The sequence below is a fragment of the Neovison vison genome, chromosome 4, assembly GCF_020171115.1.
Source record: "Neovison vison isolate M4711 chromosome 4, ASM_NN_V1, whole genome shotgun sequence".
NCBI classification, from domain to species: domain Eukaryota; kingdom Metazoa; phylum Chordata; class Mammalia; order Carnivora; family Mustelidae; genus Neogale; species Neogale vison.
The window spans coordinates 29376875-29401350 of NC_058094.1; the positions used below are offsets into that span (position 1 = coordinate 29376875).

The following is a 24476-nucleotide window of genomic DNA, read 5'->3' on the forward strand; positions in this document are numbered from 1 at the left end:
TTTACATTAGAGTTGAATGATGACATTACTTTGTAAGACATAAAAATGGTCTCCGGGGATGAAAGGAGCAGCTGAGGGAATACGGTCGCTGATATTGTAACAGTGTTTCATGGTGACCGATGGCAGCTACTACTTCGGTGAGCACAGCAGAATGTGTACAGCTGTCAAATCACTATATTTTACGCCAAAACTAGTGTAGCACTGGGTGCCAGCCACCCTTGAATTTAAAAAATCATCTCAGAATTTTATAAGGATTATGACATTTGTTTTTGTTTTTCACTTAGTGAATATATTTGGAATCTCGTGTTTACTCAATAAATAAAATCTTTTTCTGTTTTTTTCCCTGTAGTTTCAGATCGTCATGAAATAACACTTATTCTGGGTTAAAATGAAATGCTAAATGCAAACATTTAAACATTTTCATGTGGCCAAATTACCAAATGGACAAATAATTTGTGGGAGTTTGAGAAATTACATTTATCATGGATAATGTTTCGTCAAAGTCTAGATTAAATCTACGCTTCACAGCCCCAGAAAATATAGAGAATTTCTCAGATTAAACGGAAAGAGCCACACTTCTCTTTCTATCATTTGGTTCTTTCACAATCTGCTCCACTTCGGGGGACACATTTTTGTGATACTAGAAGGAAAATATAAGCATTCTTATGGGTTAAAGTATCTTGGGCCAGGATTTATTAGAGCATTGGCAAAGATTTTATCTGCACTGTCTTCAGGTACAAGTACTGGCCGTTTCCTCTTGGGCTGATGACGGCACAGATTCTCATTTACTCTGTGGTCCATTTTCTTCTCATTCATGAATCAGCTTTGGCTAAAGGTTATTTCCGAAGCCAAGCAGGTATCATCAAAAGATACTTTGGTGGCTGATAAATAAGTGTCCGTGACAGTGATATCATCCAGCTCTGTGCTGAAATGATCTGACTCCTTGATGACACTATAATTCAAGGCCACACTGTAGTTAGCGGGTTTCTCCACCGGCTTCTGCTTGCAGTTGCAGAGGTTTCTGAAGGCGGCACGGAATTTCTGGGACATGAGATTGTAAATCACTGGGTTGATGGCACTGTTGAGATAAATGCAAATTCTGCAAAAGAGCAAGAACCAATTTTCTTGGAAAGGGCTAGAGAGAAATGAGTTGACAACCACAAGAGTCCTGTAGGGCATCCATAAAAGGGCAAACAGAATTACAACCACCGCCAGCATCTTGGTGACCTATGGAGAAATCAAGAGAAATGCAGTGCAAACACAAATGAAAAGAAAACAAACAAACCAATGAAAGTAAAACAGCTTTCCCCCACCCCCAATGCCGAACCCCTAACCATTAGCTCCCAAGATGTAGTCTGAGACAAGGACTTCAATGCAATCTTAATTTGTGAGATCATCCCAGGAAGCAGTATTAGGGTAAGAGAGAGAGTGTGATAGAAGAAAAGCTACAGTAGGGTGTATTATTACAGTGGTTCCCCCTGTAGGCAACTGTGGATCAAGTCACGCATTTCAGGATTATCTGTCCAGGGAAAGAGAGGCGGGGCATTGATGCCCTGGTGGCCAATCTCCCCTTTGTTGAGGAGTGTCCTTAGGGTCCTTAATGGTCCACACTTCCACGATTCTTGTGCATGGAATTACATGGGGGGCTTTAGAGAGAAACTTGAGGTAGAGAAGATAGACAGTCCGGGCACAATGGATACCAGAAGCAGGATGTTTTCTGCAAACAGGAATGAACCATCCACTGTAGCAATGGCTGAAATCAGAGGCCAGCTAAGAGATTGTGATATGGGCCACCAAAGATGTCTGTGACAAGTGTTAGGAGACCTAGGGTCTGATCTCATCTACTTACCTTATATGTGGCCCTGAGAAATGATCTTAAGCTTACAGTTTATCTGTAAAATGGAGCAAATACTGTGTCCCTCAATCAAATGAGGTAATGTAATAGTTTGAAAAGGATAAAATGTCTTTTAAAAAAGCTGATGGTTATTGGATGTCTACTATGCTCCAGACACTACTACACTAGCTGCTTTACATACGTTATCACATTTAAAAGGCCAAAAATCCTCCAAAGTAATATTGCATCTTCCATTTTTCAAATTAGAAAATGAAGTGTAGGTGCTGGTAAGTACTTTGGCAGAAGTGGTAGAGTCTTAGAGCCGGGACTGGAAGCCAAGTCAACCTGGATCGCAAGTTTTGCCCTTCCCATCGTCCAGCTTTCCTTCAGGGTAAAGGGAGATGCAGGACAGAGAAAACAAACTTGGAAATTTTATATAGAGCTGACCCTGCTCCTAAGAACAAGCAATGCATGAGAACCAGGACAATAGGTAGGATGAAATTAATATCCAAGATTGCCCAGGGACAAGATTGTCAAAGAGCACAATTTTGCAGATTCTGGAGATTGTCCTGGACTCAGAGTTACATCATTTGGTTTTGTCTATGTTAAGTGGTTTTAAGACCTTAATACTTCCATTTCTATATCTGAAAATATGTCTGATCATATTTTCATTCATTTCCTTCATATTCATATTTCATTCATTTGCTTCACAGAGATATTGAGAAAATAAAATTTAAAAATAATGAACATGATAAGGGCTTTGAAACTCTAAAGCACTTTGGAAATATTACCCTTTGATTAGTGTCTATATAAAGAGACCATAATATTTCAATTTTATGAAGGACATATTAAAATTGTAGCTGTGGTTATCTTTGGGTAGAGAAGATAATAATTGATTGCTTTTCTTCGAAAACAACACTTTACATATCTCGAAATAAGTTTTCAGGGGCAGCTGGCTGGCTCATGCAACTCAGTCGCTCATGTGACTTGATCTTGGGGTCATAAGTTCAAGTTCCATGTTGAGTGTAGAGATTACTTAGAAATATAAGTAAAAAAATCTTTAAAAATAAAAAAAAATAAATTTTCAGTTACCTTTAGTCTCTCACAGATTTTGAGAAATTTCAGCTTCCTTGGCCCAAACTTTCTAGATGCTCTGAACTTGAAAACTACCCAAAATGGAAGGAACAGATTCTTCCCCCTCATCCCTTTTGACCTTCTGGCTATTTTACCAAAGCTAGCGCTGAAAGTCTCTATCTAGTTCTGGCCTTCAGGGGGATCCTGTTTTGAGAGAGGACTATTTAAGGGTCTTCAGTGTAGAAATAAAGATTCTACATCTAGACATGTAACTCCGTCATCAGAATCTAGTATAAAGTCATCACCCAACCTTGTTCCTAATCCTGGTGATAGACTCTATCTTAGTTTCCTGTGTTGTAAAACTTTCCTTTTCTTCCTGGCATTTTTTGTCATCTGATCCTGGGGCTCTGTCTTACTCTTAGCCATATCTCCTCTACCTGAGCTAGGAATGCCCCTTGTAGCCTACATTGTGGGAGTAATGGTACTCTATTACTGTTATTCTTCTCAGATCTATAGTTAACTACCTCTTTCCTTGGCTCTCGAAATATTAGCTGTAAGACTTTGCATCCCAGGGCACAAATAGCCTTTGTCTTTTTTGTTTTGTTTTGTTTTTAACCATTACTATCTCCTTTTGAACAACTCTTACTACTTCCTTGCAATGCCACCTATGATCTATCCACCTACTCTCAAGTTACTATTTCCCTCCCTTCTAGGGCCATTTGATCACTTCCTGAAGGTCTCCCTGCCTTCCAAGAATGTGCCCAGGTCCCCTGTTCTGCCTCACTCACTGTTCCCTGAGCTTCTCTTTGGACTCAGTGCATGGAGGGTAGTTATACTTCATATTTTGCTCACTGGGGTAAGTTGTTCTGTGGGAGAAGGTGTAATTTTCACATAGGTTCATAAAATACCAGGTAAAGTATTATTCCAGAGATTCTAACTTCTTTCAGAGATAAGAAGGATTTACTCAGTCCAGAGGTTGACTGAAGCCTAATTTTTTTCTGAGCAGACTTTTAAGATTATGAGTAAATATTTTAGCCAGTCCTAGGAAATCAAAGACTTAATTTAGCAATAAATATTCTGAGCTTTGGAAGGAGCTACAGTAATATCATCTTTATCGTCATCATCACTTACATCCTTGTCTTTGTCTCCTGTCTAGTACTCCAGGTTCTCTGACCTCCAGTCACAGCTTCAGACCTGCCAACATCCTTCCACTCCTCACCAAGGACTAAGCATCCTAGAGTTGAATCTCTGCTTGTTACACGATGACATTGCTACCATCACATCCAAGTTCTTTATGATGACTCGTAAAGATATGTAAATATTATCTTATTTAACGCTTATAATAACTCCACGTGTAAGCTAATATTAGCTCCATTTTGCATATGGGGAAATTGGGATGTAGAGAATATATGTGATTTGTCTAAAGATACATGAGTAGTAAGTGACAAAGTTGTGATTCAACCTGTCTACTTAAGTCAAAGTCCATGTTCTTTCCTTTATACTTTGCTCTTTCTCCCTGTGAAAGTCTTTTGCCTTTTCAATGTTGAGATTACTATGTTATCTCCTTGTGGTCACTTAAACATTTAACTTCTTCTAAGCATAAACCCAACATATATATTGCTGCTAAATTTCCAAACTTAAAGTTTGAATTTCATCTGTCTTTGTGCTTTTCTCTACAACAGTCAGGTGGAGCACTGAATCCACATTTAATATCAACTGACCTCTTTTCACTTAATGTCAGTGAGGAAGCACTGTCTTTAAGAAAAGCCACATGTTTCAAGGTTAATATCTCTGCCATGAGCTTCCACAGTCCCCCAGGCAAACTTTGCCATCACTACGAAAACTTTTTATTGCGATGATCTATATTTGTCCATCCTTCTAATACATGGTAAGCTTCTTCAGGAGATGGGTAAGTTTATTAATTTCTTTGTCCTCCAGGGATGTAGTACAGTGTGTAATATAAGACAGCCCCCGGTAAATGTTGAATAAATTCAGGCATGGAAATAATTACTTCAAAATATGTAGCCATGATCCTTTTCTAGTTTTTAATACTGCAAAATTTTGTTAGAAGATTTTTGCAAACATTTTATTCTTTAATATTAAAAAATCTCTTTTAAGTGGAGATTGGTTAATTAACAAAATGATTCTCCAATACATTTCAGCTTTTTGTTGAAATATATTTTTAAAAATTTAACAAAGTGTGGAGTAAAACAAATATAATGATGTTTCTAAAATTAATCAAATGGAAAATACATCTCCAGTGGGATAATAGAGAATATATTTAATCCCACTTGTAAGTATTTTCAGTTAACTTCTAATATCTTAGATTGACTTTAATCATTTTCTAAAATATTCACAAGTTTTTAGTGTATCCATAGCTTGGATTTTAACAGCTGTTATTCAGTATAGAAGGAAATATATAGGAAAAAATGTTCTGGAGATCATCTTTCATACACCATTGCTAAAGTTTTATTTCTGTTGCTATTCCTTATCCCAAGTAAAGTGACAAAGAGGCAAATCTGAAAATATCTCTGGGCCATTGTTTTTAAGCCTTGACAATTTTGCTAAGGCAATGCATGAGATATGAGATGATATGAAGATTGCTTCTTTAAAAGCCTCTGTACCAGGACATAAAGTTCCTTGAGAAACAGTATGGCACAATCTTCAGGGGAAAGTGATTTTACAGTATGTTTTGATTGGGAAGGAATTTATCCATTCACTTAAGACATTCATTTGCATCCCTGCTATGTACCAGTCAACGTCCTGGCCCTTGAGAATTCGACAATGATCCAGAGAGACATTGCCAGTGGCATCATGTACCTTATAATCTGATGGGTACCTTATAATCTGAGTACCTTATAATCATGTACCTTATAATCTGAGTCATCACATTGTGATGACTCTGAAGACAGAGAAAAGTTTTGGTTCTATAAGAGCATCTGATCTGGAGTTGAGGTCAAAGGGTGTTTTGTGAGGGCTTCCTGGTCTCAGTGACATCTAAGCCAAAATCTGGAGGTAAAGACAGAGAGGAAGAATGTTCCTGCAGATATGTGTAGCATTCTGGAGGCATGAGATAGAGAGACCTATCAGGGGAACCAGAGGTAATTTAGTGTGCAAGTTCTAGGATGCCTGGGTGGTGCCGTCTATTGAGCATCTGACTCTTGGTTTCAGCTTGGGTCTGATCTCCGGGTCATGGGATGGAGCCCCATGTTGGGCTCCAGGCTCAGCACTGAGTCTGCTTCTGATTCTCTCTCCTTCTGCTCCTCCTGCTCATGCTCTCTGTCTCTCTCAACTAAATAAATAAATCTTGAAAAAAAATTTAGTATGCAAGTTCCAGTTGCAGATCATGTGACTAAGTGGAGCTCTATCTCTTTCTCTAGGAAGCTTGTGGAAACCATTACAAAACTCATCATTGTTATCTGATGAGGTGATGTCACAGTCTGTGGGGTGCTTGGCCTCCCGTTGCTAAGACAGAAGGAGAGATGCAGCTGTCAAAGGAGATACAGCATCCTGTTCTGAAAACGTCAGCTCCACGAGGCCATTTTCGTAATGAGGAGGTAGGCAGCCACTTTTGCACAGTATAGTGAGGGTCAGAAAGGAGACTGATTAAATTGATAAAATTTAATCAGTTATTTAAAACATGGTGTTGAGAGAGAGAGATTACATACAGAGATGGTTGAGAAGAGCAAGGTGGGAACTACGGAGGAGATAAGCCAGGGCCTCTGTCCTTGGCCACCATGGGGAAGAGTTATCTCTCTCATGAGGATCCACTAGAAAATGTTAAATGAAGCCATACTATATATATTCTGCTTTTCATTATATTTAATTATGCAGAATAGTAGCATATAGTTCTTATAAAAGAGTTTGGATTCAGTCCTTCTCAACACATCTTTTTGTAATCATTATAAAGCCTCTAGATGAAGACCCTACTAAGGATTTATTCCCCTCCCCCTCCTTTTTTAAAATGTGAACTGGACAGATTTCTATCTTCTGATTGTTGAAGTTTATGATTTCTCCAGGAGGCACTCATTCAACTTGGCATATACGTGCTGCGTGTGAAAAACCAGGATAATGAAGTTCTCTAGTTCAGCCTGCTGAGGATCCTTGTATTACTAACTACTATCCCTATTACTAGTACTACAACTTTAATACATGTTTTAGAACTATTAGCGAATATTTGTATATTGCTTTTTTAAAAAAGTGTTAGATTTATGGGAAAGTTGCAAAGATAATACAGAGTTTCCATTCACTTTACATCAAAGTCCCCCTATTATGAACACCTTCCATTCGTGTGGTCAATTTGTCATAATTAACAAACCAACATGGATAGTTTTTCTAGGAAGTTAGTTAACATCGTACTTTATTCAAATTTCCTTAGTTTTTTCCTGGTGCCCTTATTCTGTTCCAGGATCTTACCCAGGATTCTGTGTGACACGTAGTCATCACGTCTCCTCCAGTGACAGGATGTGACAGTTTCTCTAACATTCCATAATTTTGATGGCCTTGATAGTTTTGAGGAGTACCAGTTTGGTGTTTAATAGAATATCCCTCAATTGGAACTTGGCTGATGTTTTACTCAAGCTTAGAATGAAGTTATGGTTTTGGGGGAGGAAGGCCACAGAGGTGAACCATTCTCAACACAATATGTCAAGAGTGCATGTTGTCAACTTGACTTATGACTACTATTAACCTCATACAGTTCTTTATTGAAATATAATATATATATATAATTAAATTTGCCCACTGAATGTGTATAATTCAAGAGTTCTTAGTATATTCCCAGAGTTGTGCAACCATTACCACACTCTACTTTTAGAACATCTTCAGTCATCCTGAAAAGAAGCCCCACACACTTTAGAAGTCATGGCCCCCTGCCACAGCGCTAGATTGCCCTAGGCAACTGCTAATATATTCATGGCCCTCTAGATTTGCCTATTCTGAACAACTCACATGAATGGAATTAGTCTTTTGTGGCGTGACTGGCTTCTTTTACTTAGCATAATGTTTTAAGGCTCATCCATGTTGAAGTTCGTATTGGTACTTCCTTTCTTTTATTGCTGAATAATATTCTACTATTTGCTGGAAACGGGACTGGTAAAATAGAAGGGTTGCCAGAGGGAGGGAGATGCAGAGTCAATTTATGTTTTTCAAAAATGGAAGAGGGGTGCCTGGGTGACTCAGTTGGTTAAGCAACTGCTTTTGGCTCAGGTCATGATCCTGGAGTCCCGGGATGGAGTTCCACATCAGGTTCCCTGCTCAGCAGGGAGTCTGCCTCTCCCGCTGACCTCTCTCCTCTCATGCTCTCTCTCTCTCTCAAATAAATAAATAAAATCTTTGAAAAAAAGAAAAACGGAAGATATCATATCTTTGTTAGTCAGAGAGGAATCCCACAGAGGGGAAAATTTGTGATCCAGGAGAGAAAGAAAGACAATTGGAAGAGCTGTGTTCTTGAATAGGGAATAGTTCTTGAATAGGGGTGCACACATGGTAAGGTTGGCCTCTTCTGGGTCGTATACACAAAAACCACTTTTTCAATATCATCACCTTTTTCTTAGCCACACTTGATCTAAGATATCAAGATAATGCAGGAGAAAATTCCACCATTCTTGTCAATACCCTGAATCCTGAATGGAGTCCTAATATCAGCGAATTGTTTTTATATTCTTGGTATTAACAAAGTACTTTCATTGTCATCAAGTCAGTTTGTATTCATATCCCTATGAAATCTGTAGGACAGGTGTTATTTTTCCCATTTCATTGATGAGGGATGTACACTGAACTCAGAGAAGCAGAGAAACAAGGTCATACAACTCATATATACATTTAAACAGCAAAGGTAGTTATTAGATTAAGTTCTTTTGATACTACATCTAGTTTTCTTTCTAGATAATTACAAAAATCAACATATATACTGAGTTGAAGACTTCTAGTTGTTGTAAAGAATGTTTATGAAATACTTGAAAAGGCTAATATTGTTGGTAGGAATCATCAGTAGCCCTGGGATTACTTGTGGGGTTTTTTGCCCCAAATCAGAGTGCTCCATTTAGAAAGTATTGACTAGGGAGAAGAAAGTCGTCATAACAAGGCAGATAGGGATGCTGCATACCTATCTATTTCCTAGGGGAAAAAAATAAACAATAAAATTTAAAATGCAAAAGTAATAAAATGGAATAAAAGATAAAATGGAAACTTTTATCTTGGGGGTCACAGTTCAATTAGTAGCATGTCATTTGTGAGGATCTGGTTACATGGGATTTGGGGACATTTTGATTAATCGTCAGAGATTAGTTTATTAGTCTGTCCAGGAAGTCATATAGGGAGTTGATTGATTCCTCAGTTCTCTGTAAGATTTTTAGAATTCTTTCTTCCTCTTGATTCAGAAAAAAATTCTGACTTTTGAGTTCATGTATAATTCAGAAGAGATTCTGAGCATGGTCATGGGTCGTGCTATTGTCTAGACATTCTTCCTAGGGGGAGAAAGCCCGTGACATAGCCCTGTCTCTCAGTGAGTGGCAAAGTCTAGTGAGTATGGAAGAAAGAGTTGGAACTGGAGTGTAGCATTGTTTCACAATCCCTCTCTAAATCTAAGAGATTGGGCAGATCACATGACTTATGCTTGAAACTCATTTTCCAGAGTCAGTAAATGTACAATCTATATTTTCCCCAAAGTCTCTCTAGTTCCAGCATTCAAATAAAATCTAACTTATAGGTTACTCATGGTAACACAATATTCAGACATGCCTGTTATCATTTTCACATAATTGGGTTTTGTTATTTGGGGGTTGTAAGGCCAGTCATAGGGGAAATAGTACCTGGAGCCTACATATCCCTCAACGTGCCGATAAGCTATAGGAATAGATCCAATTCCTAATAACAGTGATTGTCAGTAATCATCTTAATTGCTGTGTTCACAGGGATGATACAGTTTCCTGAGGTGCTGGAGAAATTACTAGAATTCATTTTAACTTCCTGTAGCTAATTAGAACGTGGTGCATCTCTAGACCCAGAAGGCTGGCTTCCTAACCTTTTATCATTTTCTCTTTTAAAGTTTATTATAACTGAAATATTGTTGAAGAAATTGAGTCATTGGAGTGTATTAGAGCATCACCTTGAGAAGAAAGCAAACAATTGAATCCTCTTTTAAGAGTCCTGTCAATTTAAAGACTGAATCTGTTGATTCAGAAGTTTTAAAGGAATGCTGAAATAAAAATTATTTAATACAGGGCCCATTAAAACACTTGGCTGGAATTCAGTGGCACAATATAAAGATTTTAGGGCAATCTTAAATACTGTGGAAAAGCTTTCTTTAAATTAAAAGGGCAAAGCCATGTAACAGGAGATGACAGCCATATCAATAATTTCTGTTGGAAGACTATTACCATTTTTATAACGAATTATCTTCAACAGCATCAAAGCAATAGCTTTAATTTGTGGATCATAGGCTCTTTATTTATTTTGGATCCCACATTGTATAACACAAAAGTTCTGTTTTGGGGGGCGCCTGGGTGGCTCAGTGGTTTAAGCCTCTGCCTTCAGCTCAGGTCATGATCTCAGGGTCCTGGGATCGAGCCCCGCATCAGGCTCTCTGCTCAGCGGGGAGCCTGCTTCCCCCTCTCTCTCTGCCTGCCTCTCTGCCTACTTGTGATCTCTCTCTGTCTATCAAATAAATAAATAAAAATCTTTAAAAAAAAAAAAAGTTCTGTTTTTGGCTTCATGACCAGAGTAAATCAACAAACTTTTATTGGATCTCTAGTACACAGAAGTTGGGAGAAGTCCTTAGTAAATATACCTGCCAATCAAAAGCACTCAATGCACGGTTGAATTATTAGTGAGTAAAAATTTGTTTTTCACAAATGTTAAAATATAACTGTGGAATTATGTGTAAGTTTAGGACTCTTTAAATTAGCAAAGTGTTCTAGTTCTTGTACTTCTGACTGAAATTTTTTGGGAAAAAAATTTCAAAAGTGTACTTCCTTCTGGAAACATTCTCTTGGTTAATGAATAGAAAACAGTTAGCTTTAATTGTCTAATGCCATTCTTTGAAGAGTAACAATACGTTCTGTGTTGGGCTCCTTTCCATGTTCTTCTGCACTACTGAATTTTAACAGAGTGTTCTGTTCCTGGGAATATTTTGCTCTCAGATGGCCTTCAACAAAGTGATCAATGACCCTTTGCATTTTGTTACATTAATTAAACTGGTTGAAGAATACACTTGAAGAGACCGTTATATAAATCTGAATGTAGGTAAGCTTCTACACTGATTGGAGCTCCGGGATTTTCCTCTTCCAGAGGTGTTCTGCTTTGTTTTGACTTAGAGTCTGGCAATGCAGTTTTTAAAACACAGTTATAATCAATGTGGGGTGCTTTGTACTATGGAGTGAGATCATTGGTGGGGTTAAAAAATTGAATGATGGGGCCACCAAAGGGCTTGGAATCAACTCAAAGTCAGTTTAAGAATACTAGAAGTGGGGGCACCTGGGTGGCTCAGTGGTTTAAGCCTCTGCCTTCAGCTCAGGTCATGATCTCAGGGTCCTGGGATCGAGCCCCACATCGGGCTCTCTGCTCAGTGGGGAGCCTGCTTCCCCCTCTCTTTCTGCCTGCCTTCTGCCTACTTGTGATCTCTCTCTATCAAATAAATAGATAAAAATCTTTAAAAAAAATAAAGAATACTAGAAGTGAATAAGGTCTGAGTGGTGATTCGTGGTGGGGAGATCATGGACTGTCAAATCCTGCCTTGTGGATTACTTATGCATTCCTTGGCAAAAAGTCACCTAGGAATGCTAATGCATGGGTTCTTGGCTCCACCTGTCAAGTACTATATCTAAATACCAAGTACCATAACTAAATCTAAAAATTAAGAACTTAGAGCCGTTCTGGCTAGAATTACAGAGTATTTTCTGAACTCTATTCTGATTAAAAATGTCCATGAAAATAGTAGATGAGATTCACAATAGAGAAGTTTCGGTGGTATTGGCAATACTTGGGGAAGAAGTAGGGATTAAGGAAATAGTGATAAAGATTTTTAAGTATAAATTTGTAAGTGGGGTACATCCAGTGAAACTGGAAAAAAAAAGTCTCCACAATTGTAGGGGTGCTGAGAAAGCAGACTTATCAGGCAGAGCTGTTTCCTGAGTGAGACATCTGTTGGGACTGGAAATTGGGCTCCTCATCCCAGGGGGGCCACAGGCACCAGGGCAGTCACAAGATGGCGCTGCTCTTGGTAGGACGCATGAGCACAGCTGAGACATGGAGTTGTAGAAGGATGTGTTTCCATATAGAACACCATGCGACCTGTCCTCCATGACACCCCCGGATACTTAACCAGCATCACCAAACACCAAGTGTGAGGACACTCATGGGAAACAGAGTTCTGCACCCAAGTCTGGTGTGGGATGAACCTTCAAAGACATACTTTCTTTCAAGAGCAAAGATAGAGAGAGGTACAAACACATGAAGAGTGGAAAAAAGGATGCGACACTGAACTATTCTCATTTAGGAATTAGCATATGACAGGGAGTCAGAGTGTTCAGAGAGATGCAATGCCTCCTGTGTGCCCACCATGTGCTTAGCATTTTCTTCACATCAGCCCTACTTTATCTGCATTTTACAGAGGATAAGACTGATGCTGAGAAGGGCGCCTGGTTGGCTCAGTGGGTTAAGCTTCTGCCTTCGGCTCAGGTCATGATCTCAGCATCCAGGTCCCGCAGCAGGCTCTCTGCTCAGCAGGGAGCCTGCTTTCCCCTCTCTCTCTGCTTTCTGCTCTGCCTACTTGTGATCTCTCTTTGTCAAATAAATAAATAAAGTCTAAAAACAACAACAACAACAAAACTGGTGCTGAGAAAGTCCTATGCTGATGAATGGAAGCCACATTTTAAAGGTATATATTTGACGGCAAAATTTCCCTCTTCTCTTCATTATAATACCTTAACTGTGGGACAAAATAATTTTTTTTGAAGTTTACAAAAACCAAAAAGCAAAGGTGGCTTGAACGTTTAGAAATGGTAAAGACTGTCACAGTGGAACAGGGAAAATGAAAGATGAATTCCTACTCCCACCCAAAGGTAATGCCTTAGCATCTACCAGAACTATCCTGTTCCCTCCACTAAGCTCTGAAGGAACATGGTTTTTCAAAGTTTCCGTTTTGTGGGCTCTCCAGTTAACAGTGGAAAACAGCCTAGGGCTAGGTAAAGTTGGCAGCTAGACTTGAGGATTTGCTACAAAATTTCCCCCAACACTAGCAACTATTGTGATGTGGCGGTTTCGGGATTGGTTACAGTCTGGTAGTTGTGGGGGATGAAAGGCTGTCTCCTCTCTTGCTGCTTTGATGTTTTCTTGTTCACAGGAGGCCGATGTTTGGAACCAAGCTGGGAAGGAGACAACTCAGCTGTCAAAGTTGGGATTCAAATTATAATAACATCTCCATTGTAGAAAATAAAATGTCATTCCAATTTCTTTCATGAGCCATCCTGGAACAATGCTACAGTGTATCTGCTGTGGGTTGTGTGCTACATCACCTTTTCTAAATGTTCTACTCCAGGTAAATTACTGGTGAGTGACTAAGCAGGAGGAAAACCTGTCCTACCTCCTTGAGTGGGTTTTCTTTCCTTTGCTCTCAAGGATGTGTTTACTTCTGACCATTTTTCTCTTTGGACCCAGACCTTAGAAAAAAATTGAATGAGGCGTGTGAGGCTGTGAGGGAGGCATTCAGTTGCTGGCTCTAACACTTCTTTGAAGATATCCATCCTTTCTGAGGGAGATATTTCCCGGCCTCTTCTCTCCCCTGTGCTTCTCTGGCCCTGCAGCCTGGTGAGGGTAACACTGTAGACAACGATCCAGACACACAATCCCTCAGCTCGCGCAGCAGGGGATGGGAAATCAATGAGAATGTTTTAAAATGTAAAATGTCAGTGATGGAGGGGATAGAGGTAATCTCTAAACAGAAGTAAAGCTCTCAGGGCTGCCAAAGTTTTAGTGGGCATTTAGTGGTCTTGCTCCTAAAGGTCTTGGACAAAATACCTCATCATGGGGCTCAGAGCACACAGAAGGAAGCCAACTCCTTCTCTACCCGTGTCAACCCCAGAAGGGACCAACTATAACACGCTTGGGTCTATCTGGAGTTACAGAGTGAATTTTCTAGCTGTCCCAAAAGAACTCACAGCAACAGCCAAATGGGGAAAATATGTTTCTTTCCGTCAGCAAGTCATAAACTCAGCACTTTTCACTGATTTTTAGCTCTCTGATGACTCACCATGGGACTCAGAATCAGAAGACTTGGTTTGGAATGTCAGCTTACCCCTCAAAGCTTTCCGAGCCTCGATGTCTCAGTTAACATAATATGTGAATATAATGTGTTTAAGGATTAATTCTAAGGAGGACGTGAAAACACACTGACATATATACTATAGCTTCCTAATATGAGGTGCTCTTGTATTCCTGATCCTATCTTGAAGTCGGCCTCCTCGGTGAGGGGTGCTGCCTCTATCATGCCTTATTCACCTAACAGACTGAATGGAGCTACTTTGCATTTACCTGCTTTTAGCAGTTTGTCTAAAAAACCTGCATGAGTCTACAAGGTATAAGATGCAAACCACAGCAGGCTGGGCCTATGCTATGAAGTCCAAGCTTTTACCACAGATTATTAAGTCATTAGAGTTTCTTTTCAAAGGTATTATTCAGGCCGTATTAGTAGTGGTTGAGGGAACAGGCTGGATTCTAATTCTAGGTCTGCTTCTCTCTAGCCATATACAATTGGGCAGGATATACCATGCCTGTAAGCCTCAGTGTACATATCTGTGAAATGGGAGTAAGTGTAAAGAATACATGATGTGCATCGGGCTCTCTGCTCAGTGGGGAGCCTGCTTCCTGCCCCACCTCCGCCTGCCTCTCTGCCTACTTGTGATCTCTGTCTGTCAAATAAATAAATAAAATTTAAAAAAAAAAGAATAAATGAGGTGATGTGTGTAAAGCATCTGCATAGAGTCTGGGCTTCCATAAGCAACATATCATTTAAACCGTCTCTGGGAAAATGTGGAGAATTTAACTAAATAGCAGAGAAGGCTGACAACCATCATCACCACAACAGTAGTAATTCCTTACTATACTCAATATATTTGAAACATAACACCAGGGACTTTATGCAATTATTCAATCATTGCAGTATTTATGAAGTAGGTATTCTTTTCATTTTATAGATGAAGAGAAAGATCCAGAGAAGAGAATGTTAAGTTTCTAGAGACAGTGGCAGGTACTAACTTTTTTCCGGGTTGCTTTCTCTCTCATGTCCCTGCTTATTTCTGTGAACTAACAGATCCATTCTGAGAGGATGCTGTTGCCTCATTTGTTCGTTTGTTTCTTGTTTCTTTTTCATCTCTAGAACGATGGCTTCTACCTATCCCTGCACGCAAAGGGCAACACGAAGGTCCGGCACTTAGTAGGTGCCAGAAGTAGTCAGGAAATGAATGAATGAAAAAAAATGAATGAGTGAACAACTCACTAATGCTACTCTATTGGTTCTTCTGTGGAGTTCCAGATGTTTTCTTGTTACTTCCAGTCCTAATCACAAATGTCACCATTGGTTGGGTTCTGATTTCTTTTCTGATATGTAAGATCTTGATGGCAGGAATAGGGTGGACTGCATATTTTTATCTTTAGCCCTTGAATCAAGGTTTGCCATTAAAAAAATGCTTGGAATTAACAATTAAAATCAATGTGTAAAGATTCAGTCTCCAAAAGGGGGCATGATAGATCAGACTGGAATTATGGTGAAGAAGATTTTCGGGGAACAGCCTGTTATTCTGTAGAAATAAGCAGTTGTTGGATATAATGTTATGAAGAACATAGGAAATGTGAACTAACGAGATGCTAAGTCAATAGGATTTTTGTTTAAGTCACTTCCCCTTACTGATGTTGATTGATACTGATGTTGATTGATACTGATGTATTAATACATACCAGAGCGGGTTTGGCCTTCAAAGATACAAACCCACTTTGACAGTCATTCTTGCACTGTCTTCTCTGTCTGCTGTCACATCTAATCATCTGTGGTTTCTCTGTCCCTCATGAAGCTGTAGAAAACCATTTCTCTGGAAGTCTGCACTCTGCACCTTAAATTTGTACTTTTAGAGCCCAATGAAATCAAAGATTTCCCATACGATGGGCAAAGCATTTTCTTCAGGGGATATGAGTCAAGGATGCCGGTTGGGGCTACACCAGCTGCTAATTTAGGCTGCTCGTGATAAGCTTGAATTTTCTTGTTCTGCGTAATGTTTTGGTAATTTTTGTTTTGATAATATTTGTTTAATATCTATAATTTATTTTTGAGCACCCCTCATGTACCTGCACTAAATCTATAATATTTTCACAAATAAACTTTTAAATAGAAATAGTTCAAGGTTCAGCAAACCTTTATTATAAGGAGCCAGACAATAAATATTTTAGACTTCATAGGCCCTTAGAGTCTCTGTCATAACTATTTAACTCTGCTGCTGAGAGAGCAGCCATGAATGACACACAGGCGAACAGGCATGGGTATGAACGTTACTTGGTAAAACAAGCCACGGCGCTGGATTTGGCCCATGGCTGTAGTTTGCCAACCAATGAACTAGCCCAGTACTTCCAGTAAAGCAGATAAATGGCATATAATTTATTTCGAACTAGTCTTGTGATTTACGGCTAACTTTTTCAAATTATTCATCTAATTATCAACAGATCTTGTAAGAAATACAAACCGAATAAGGCTGGCTGTCAGCGTGGGGACCAGAGTTTTGATTGAAAATTTGATCCTCTCAGGAAAGAATCATCATGAGAGTTACTGCTCTAAACAAATGCCACCTAAAAAAATACCATGTTGATACAGTACTTTTAATAATCCTGGGACCTACTTTCCCAGAAGGTATGCGATCCTATGGATGTTGGATTCAGGCAGGGGTGCAGAAACCAGTACTGGAGCCCATTGGAGCGGACACACTTCCGGAACGATGGCGGAGGGCCCTGCTGGGCCCGAGCGAGCCAGTCCCTTGGTTCTGCTCTCAGACTCTCCTAATCTGTGCTGGAATCCAGTTGTTAGACTTGGGGCCCATTTCTACTTCTGAGTCTCCATTTTCTCTTCAGCAAAGGTGGTGAAAGACATTTTACCTGCCTCCCAGAGTGGTTGTGTGGATAAATGTGATGATGTCGATCAAGGGCTTATGTAGTGTTTGGAACACCGTAAATGCAAGAAAAGCAAAGCTAATTTTAAATCCCACAATAAAAATCACTCATTACTTACTGTGCACCAGACCCTGTTCTGAGTGTTTCATTTGCATATCAGCTCTTCAAATCTCTATAATAACATCTGAAGAAAGTGCTACCAGCAAGGGAACCCATCTACACTTACAAGTGGCAAAGCTGGGATTGCATCCAGCTTGCCCCTGTCTGTGCTTGAACCACTCTGGCTGCCACTGAGAAGATAGAAGCCACTAGTCCTATCTGTCCTTAAAAAGGCAACTATTTCTGATTGCCCAGGTGGAACTAGGTAGATGTCACGTTTTCTCTTACAAAAATGAAGAGAACCAGCACTGTGTGTAGGTAAAGGAACATTGACCATGAACCTCTCTCAACCTCTGACCTACTTAGAGGTCTCCATCCCCACCAGTAGAAAATGTTTCAGTTCCGAATTAGAATGGAGGATGCCGGGACACCTGGGTGGCTCAGTGGGTTAAGTCTCTGCCTTTGGCTCAGGTCATGATCTCAGGGTAGAATTGAGCCCCACATCGGGCTCTCTGCTCAGCGGGGAGCCTGCTTCCCTTCCTCTCTCTCTGCCTGCCTCTCTGCCTATTTGTGATCTCTGTCTGTCAAATAAATAAATAAAATCTTTAAAATAAAATTAAAAAAAAAAGAAGAAGAATGGAGAATGCCTTTTCTTCTAGAATGAGTGTTAATAAAAGCTTATGAAAGGGATGCCTGGGTGGCTCAGTTGGTTGGACATCTCAGGTCATGAGCCTGGGTTTGTGGGATTGAGCCCCGCATCAGGTTCTCTGCTGAGGGAGAGGGAGAAGCAGAGAGCCTGCTTCTCCCTCTGTCTGCCGCACCCCCTGCGTGTGCTCTCTTTCTCTCTCTGGCAAATAAATAAATACAAATCTTTTAAAAAATAAGAAAATTTTGAAAAAAATAGTTTATGAAAGATAACTGAAGAGTATCACTGCTACACTTACTATGCATAAAAGCTAAATGACTTATGTAGACTGGCCTGGTCATTAATGGGAATAATCCTGTTGTTTCAGGCATTGGTTTATAAATGACATTTGCTGGGCACCTGGGTGGCTCAGTCATTAAGCCTCTGCCTTTGGCTCAGGTAATGATCCCAGGGTCCTGGGATCAAGCCCCACATCAGGCTCCCTGCTCCTGCTCGGTGGGAAGCCTGCCTCTCCCTCTCCCATCCCCGCTGCTTGTGTTCCCTCTCTCTCTGCCAAATAAATAAATAAAATCTTTAAAAAAACAATAAGTAAATACATGACATTTACTCATGTCGACATCTAGAATCAAAATAACACTGCCGTCTGAAAATGAGCTGTTTATTTTATGTCTCTGAAAATCATCTCCCTCCTACTTCAGCAGCATCCTTATCTGCTTCATTTCTCTCCAACATCTGATATACTATGTGTATATGTTTATATACTGTGAATAAGTTTGTATATTGTATCCCCTTCCTCCTTAGAATATAAGTGTCATGGGACAAGGCTTTTTGTCTCATTTGCTCACTACTGTGTTCCTAAGGTCTCACGCAGTGCCGGGAGCACTCAAGGAGGTATTCAGCACCGTTTGTAGAACACATAAATCAATGCAATTGTCATCCATACAAGAAGTGTCCTTTTTCTTAGGCAGATATGGCCTAAGACACGTACCTTATCTCTGAGATACTAGTACTGTAGGCAAGTGTGTAAGGAAGTAGAGTATAAGGTTATAATCAGAGGCTTTGGATTCTACGCAAGGATTCGATCCCTGGTTCTTCCCTCTCTTATTGGATGACCTTGAGGTTCATGTTGCTGAATCTCAGACTCCTCGTCTTGAAAACTGAGATGATAAGTTATACCCATGTCCTAGGTAGAAACATGATGCAGTACAAACATCCCCAAGCACCACACCTGGCACACGCTCCAAGCCCAGGAGTCCTGGTCACCGGAAAGGCGAGTAAATGACTGACAGCCATGTAGGTGGGCCACACTCCCTTCCGGGTTACGTCGGGTGGGAGGGAGAGGACACACATAACCTGGGGCATGACATTCACTGCAGAATGTAAGATAGAACATTAAGGCAGCGACTCAAACGGGGATGCAGAGGTTTTGAAGCTCCCTTGGGGGAAATTTTCAAAGCTCTCCATGTTCCCGGGGAGTTGGTAACATTGCCTCTCTTTATAATTTGTGCCGTGATGTGTTTCTGGACTGAAGGGAACATGTCCTATTCCTTGGGGTTTGGGAGTAAAATAAAAGATAACAAATTTAAAGTACATAACTATGGTGTAATATGTTCAAATCTTTCTGATGACTGCAAACGCGGCGTATGCATGAAAACAGTGGCTGGTTAGCACACAAGGGAGGGAATCACTGTTCACCATCGAGGCTTTCCTGCATAGAATTTCCCTAGCATGACTGTGGAACAGCTTACCCAGATGTTTTCCTTCTGAATGAGGATGTTTCTATGGCTCTTTAGGGAAAAATGTTTTCATGAATTTTATCATTGTTAATTACCATGATTCAAGTCATCTTTATGATTAATCTTTGTTTTTCAAAGAATTCTTTATATTCCTCAGCGTGACTAAAGAACTTGACATCCTTAATCCTGAGATCATATTGGTGGGTTTAGCTGAGGCAGAAAGGTAACCTTGAATAAATAGAATTTTAATTATGACAGCTTTACTTTCCTCTTTATGAAAGCAGAATTATCTGAAAGTGCACTTAAATTTCAGTACTCGTTTGTAAAAATTAGAGTACCTTCCTTCAATGCTACCAAGAACTTCTTAATGACCATTAAAAATTATTTGACAAGTGAATTCACACTGTCACAGCCCAAAATTTTCTGTATTTTGACTCACTGGGCCTCATGGGAACATGAGTCTTCTTTGAGTATCTCAATGTTCATGATTAAAAAAATAAATCCAAGACAGCCTTTTCTACCTGTGGTCTATGCATGAATAACTGTCTCTAGCAAAACGTGCTTACGATGAGTACAATGAGCCTGATGTAATTTAATAACCATTCTTAATTATTCTAAGAAAATAAGCAGAGTTGGGAAGCAGCCAGTAACAGAAACCATTCATTAGCTTAAAAACCACAGTCCATAATGATAGTTTTCTACTGGTCTGAGTTTGGGTCTGTACTGGATTTTGAGCGGCTGGCTCCAACTCCTTGAGTTGGCAGAGCTCCCTCAGGAATAAGGAAAGGGCACATGTGATACAGAAAGGGTCAGTACGTGGAACCTCTCTGCTTTTGCCTTTCCTGTCTCAAGGTTGTGGCAAGGCACAGAGGCTCAGTGGGCTTGCGCACACACAGGAAGGGACAAGCACCCTTGATTCTACCCATCTGTGTTTATTAAGAGTATTTGGGCAAACAAAAACAAAAACAAAAACAAATAACAAAACAAAACAAAAACAAAAACAAAAAAACAAAAAAAACAAAAAAACAAAACAGAGTATTTGGGCTTCAGAATGCCCCCTTCCTAGAGATAAAGTCAGCGGCAATGTCAAGGCAAGAACTGTCTGCAGAATGGAGCAGTGTTCCTTTTTTCAAAAGGCTAATTGCTTTTAAGTGTGTTCCCGGCAAGCTTCACTGATAAATTGGAAAGAGCCAGGATGTTTGAGGGGAAGGCAAAGGACTGCGAACCCCAGACATGCCCTCTGAGGATACCAATAAAGCAGAGACCCGGCTCGAGATTGCGAGGAAGGAGTTACAGCCCCTGAACTGGCCTTGTTCACGATATTTTTGTGGAAGGAATTTATTGAGGCACCTGGCTTCTGTTGATTTAGAGGGCAAGGCTTTGGATGGAACTTTCTGGCAAATGTAGGAATCTCTGCCCTTGGTAATGCATCAAATCCTATCTCTCTTTATTGTAAGATCCTTGCTGCAGTGTAAGGGAATGAAGTGCTAAGTATCAATTGTACTGGTTGTGGGGGTGTCATGCTTTGTCGCAGAAAAGGAGACAACCTTGAGGACAATGAAATGGCTCATCTAAATATGGCATCACCCCCCTCAAGACCTTCAGGATTAGTGTCTTTTCTTGTCCGAACAGAGGGATGGCTTTTCCTAATTTGCTTAAGATGTTTATTGGGAATGAATCCCAGAACAGGCCCACTGCAAAGTATTTAGATGTCATTAAAAAATTCAGATCGCCGGTCATTTACTAGCACACCAGCTCCTTGTTTCTAAATGAGAGTGGGACTTCTTCCTGTCATCATTCCCTCCATCATACATCTCTCACTTCCCACAACAAACCCCCGTGCTTCTGCTCATGACCCCTCCCTCCACCAGGCTCGGCATGCTTAGTCCTTGCTTTCCCATTCCGTGTCACCAAGAAAAGAGAGACCAGACTATGAGAACGAGCCGTCTCCTACCCCATAACCTAAAAATAATCTGCAACCAGGATCACCCTGATCTCTTTTCCTGTATCATTCATTCTCATTAAGTCACTCATTATCCATTCATTTGACATTCACTGATAACTTCTGCATGACAGACATGGGGCTAGGGGCTGCAAATGAGTCGGGGAGTTAGATGCAATCCCTGCTGAAGAAAAGGAAAGAGCCATTGCCTTCCCCTCTCCAAGGTAATGGCTTTGTCTGTGCTCTTGCTGGCACCCCTTGTGCCTCCCCAGGAACGCAGCCCTAGCAACGGTGAGTCTGGCTCTTGTCTCTGCCAGTAATTCCTCCCACTCTGCTTTGCTCTTTCCCATCAGGAGTTAAAGGCTTCAGGTTGGGGATCCTGGGAGGCTCAGTTGGTTAAGCGTTTGCCTTCTGCTCAGGTCATTATCCCGGAGTCCAGAGATAGAGTCCCACAGCGGCTCTCTGCTCAGCGGGGAGCCTACTTCTCCCTCTGCCCTTCCCCCTGCTCATGCTTTTCCTCCCCCTCTCTCTCTCTCTCAAGTAAATCAATAAAATCTTTAAAAATGAATAAATAAAGGCTTTAGGTTTCTCCTGTCTTAAGCAGGAAACAGAATAAAATAGACAAAAATACTCTGCCTTTTTTCTCCCTGCCATTACTGTGCACCCCCACCCACCCACCTTCTCTCACAATCAGATTTGGTAAAAGTCATCTCTCTTACTCTCTGTTGAGTTTCCTGGTGCTCCATCCGCTGCCCCCCACCCGCCCCCGCCAATCCATTCATTCGCTACTTCATGGAAGCTAGTGTAGTCCCCCGAGCACTCTATGGGAATTGTACTCACAGAGGCTGCCAATGACTGCTCGGGGTGCTTTTTCAGTTATCTTCACCTCTTTCTACTGACCTCCATGGAAAGTCTCCTCCTTTGGCCTTTGTGACTCTACTTCCTCCTGGCTTTCTTCCTCTCTCTCTGGCAATTCCTTGTATTTATTTTATTATTTTATTTATTTCCTATGTTTGTTTATTTTATGGGGGCTCTTCATCCATTCTCTCCAGAATTCTGGCTACTCCAGGGTTTCTTGTCTATTCCACAAAATTTCCTCCAATAATCCTATCTATCCCAGAGTCCCCAGCCAACCGTCTGGACTCTGATTGCTCCAAATCTGTATCTCCAGGCCAGGTGTCTTTCTGAGCTCAAGTCTGTATTTCAAATTGTGCCCTTGTATTCTCTAGACATTTCAAATGCAACATGGACAAGACTGAACTTAATATGCTCACTGCCCTGAAAAGTGTTCCTCTACTAATCGTCCTCATTCAGGCAAATTATACTACCCAATTAATAATAATAGTACCTAGCACTTGTCATGTCCTTGTTTCAGGCACTGTGCACAATGCCTTGTATGGATTATTGCACCTAATCCTAATAATTACCTTGAGAGATAGGTCCACTGTTAGCATCGCTCTTACAGATGAGCAAAGGGAGACAAATTTGCAGGCTCATGTCCCATCGTCAGTGGCCAACTCTGGCTCTGCTGTGGGGCACGAGATTCCAGAATGCAGATTCTCAATGGTCACACCACTTTCCCAGTGGCTCAAGTGACTTACCTTTGATTCCCTTCTCTCTGCCTTTCTGCACATCTACTCAGACCAAGTCTGTTGATTAAATTCCAAATATATCTATTTCTTTCTATTCTTACTGCTGTCTACCTTATCATGGGAGGCCTTTGCCGAACCATCCAGTTATTCTGTCCCTATTGCTGTGGACCCCTCCTAGCCAATGTCCTTACTTTGGTCCAACCCTTCACCTACATGAAGATAGGGATCTTCCTCAAGCACAGATCTGAGCATAATATGCTTCCCTTGCAATCTTTCCGTGACTTTACATAGCCCTTAGAAAATTGTCCAAATACCTCGGTGTCCTAGCTGAAGTCTTCGTTTCCTGGTCCCTGCCTGTCCCATCGGTCCTAGTTTTTGTTGTCTAGTCTTAATGAGCTATGGGATCTTCTCCAGACCGCTGGTGATCTTTCTGGACTGCTGGCCTTCCCCAGTAGAGTTCCCCGTGCATAAGCCATCTTCCTTCCCTTCTTCACCTATAAAACTTCTACTGATTTGCAAGGTGCAGCTTGGGAGTCCTCTTCCAGGAAGCCTTTCTGTTGTCCATCTGGCCCTGAGCCATCTAGGTCAGTAGAACTATAACTACACCACTCTGGGCTTCTTCTGATAGATAACACTTAGTCCTTTATGACTGTAAGTATCACTTTACTTTCCTATGTTTCCTATTAGACTGTGAACTTTTTGTGAGCAGGAGTTCTAACTTACTCATGTTTGTATCCTCGTACCTAACACTGTGCCTGATATATAGTAGGTTTTCAATTAAGCCATAGACGAGTAGGTGCAAATTTGTCCTTACTGCTCTGTTTTCCCATTCCATATAATAGCACCCTGGAAGGGACTGGAATTATTGAACAAGGATAATACCGCCACTGTGTGCTTGATTTGATTGCTCCTAATTGATTAACAGAGAAATAGCTGGAGATCCACCTAGCACTTCATAATCTCTAGATTCTATTTCTCCTGTAAATTCACCCAGAATCAGAGCCTATTCCTATCTTTCTTTGTAGCAGAAAATATATCCATGCACATTTTTTTTTCCTCCTGCTCTCCCCCACCCTTATTTTTTACATGCGTCATCTTTCAAAGGTTTGCCAAGTAGAATCAGTCACTAAGCAGAACTCTTGTCAGAGGAAACGTGGCAGAGTATCAGTCCCAGCCATTGCTGGAGGCTCCCGTTACTTGACTTCACAAATGATCTTTAAAAATTCCTGGGGTGCTCGGCATTTACCCTGCCTCTATTCTCTCTCACCCTCACGATGGGGCCACCTCTCTGAGCCACAGCCTCCTTCTCTAAGCTAAGAGTGGCTGGCTTGCAGAAAATCTGCTGAGTTCTCCCAGAGCCATAAATCCCGTTTAAAACTCAAAACGATGAAGGCACAGGATGGAG

At 40.7% G+C, this 24476-nt stretch overlaps 1 protein-coding gene across 1 annotated transcript in view; it reads right to left on the reverse strand.

Moving 5' to 3' along the window:
- Nucleotides 1-819: 819 nt before the first annotated feature.
- TRHR (thyrotropin releasing hormone receptor) overlaps nt 820-24476 on the reverse strand; it is a 36059-nt gene continuing 12402 nt past the window's right edge. The window contains exon 2 of the mRNA XM_044247090.1: nt 820-1227. Coding sequence (XP_044103025.1) covers nt 820-1227 — 408 coding nt within the window. The remainder of the gene's footprint in view (nt 1228-24476) is intronic.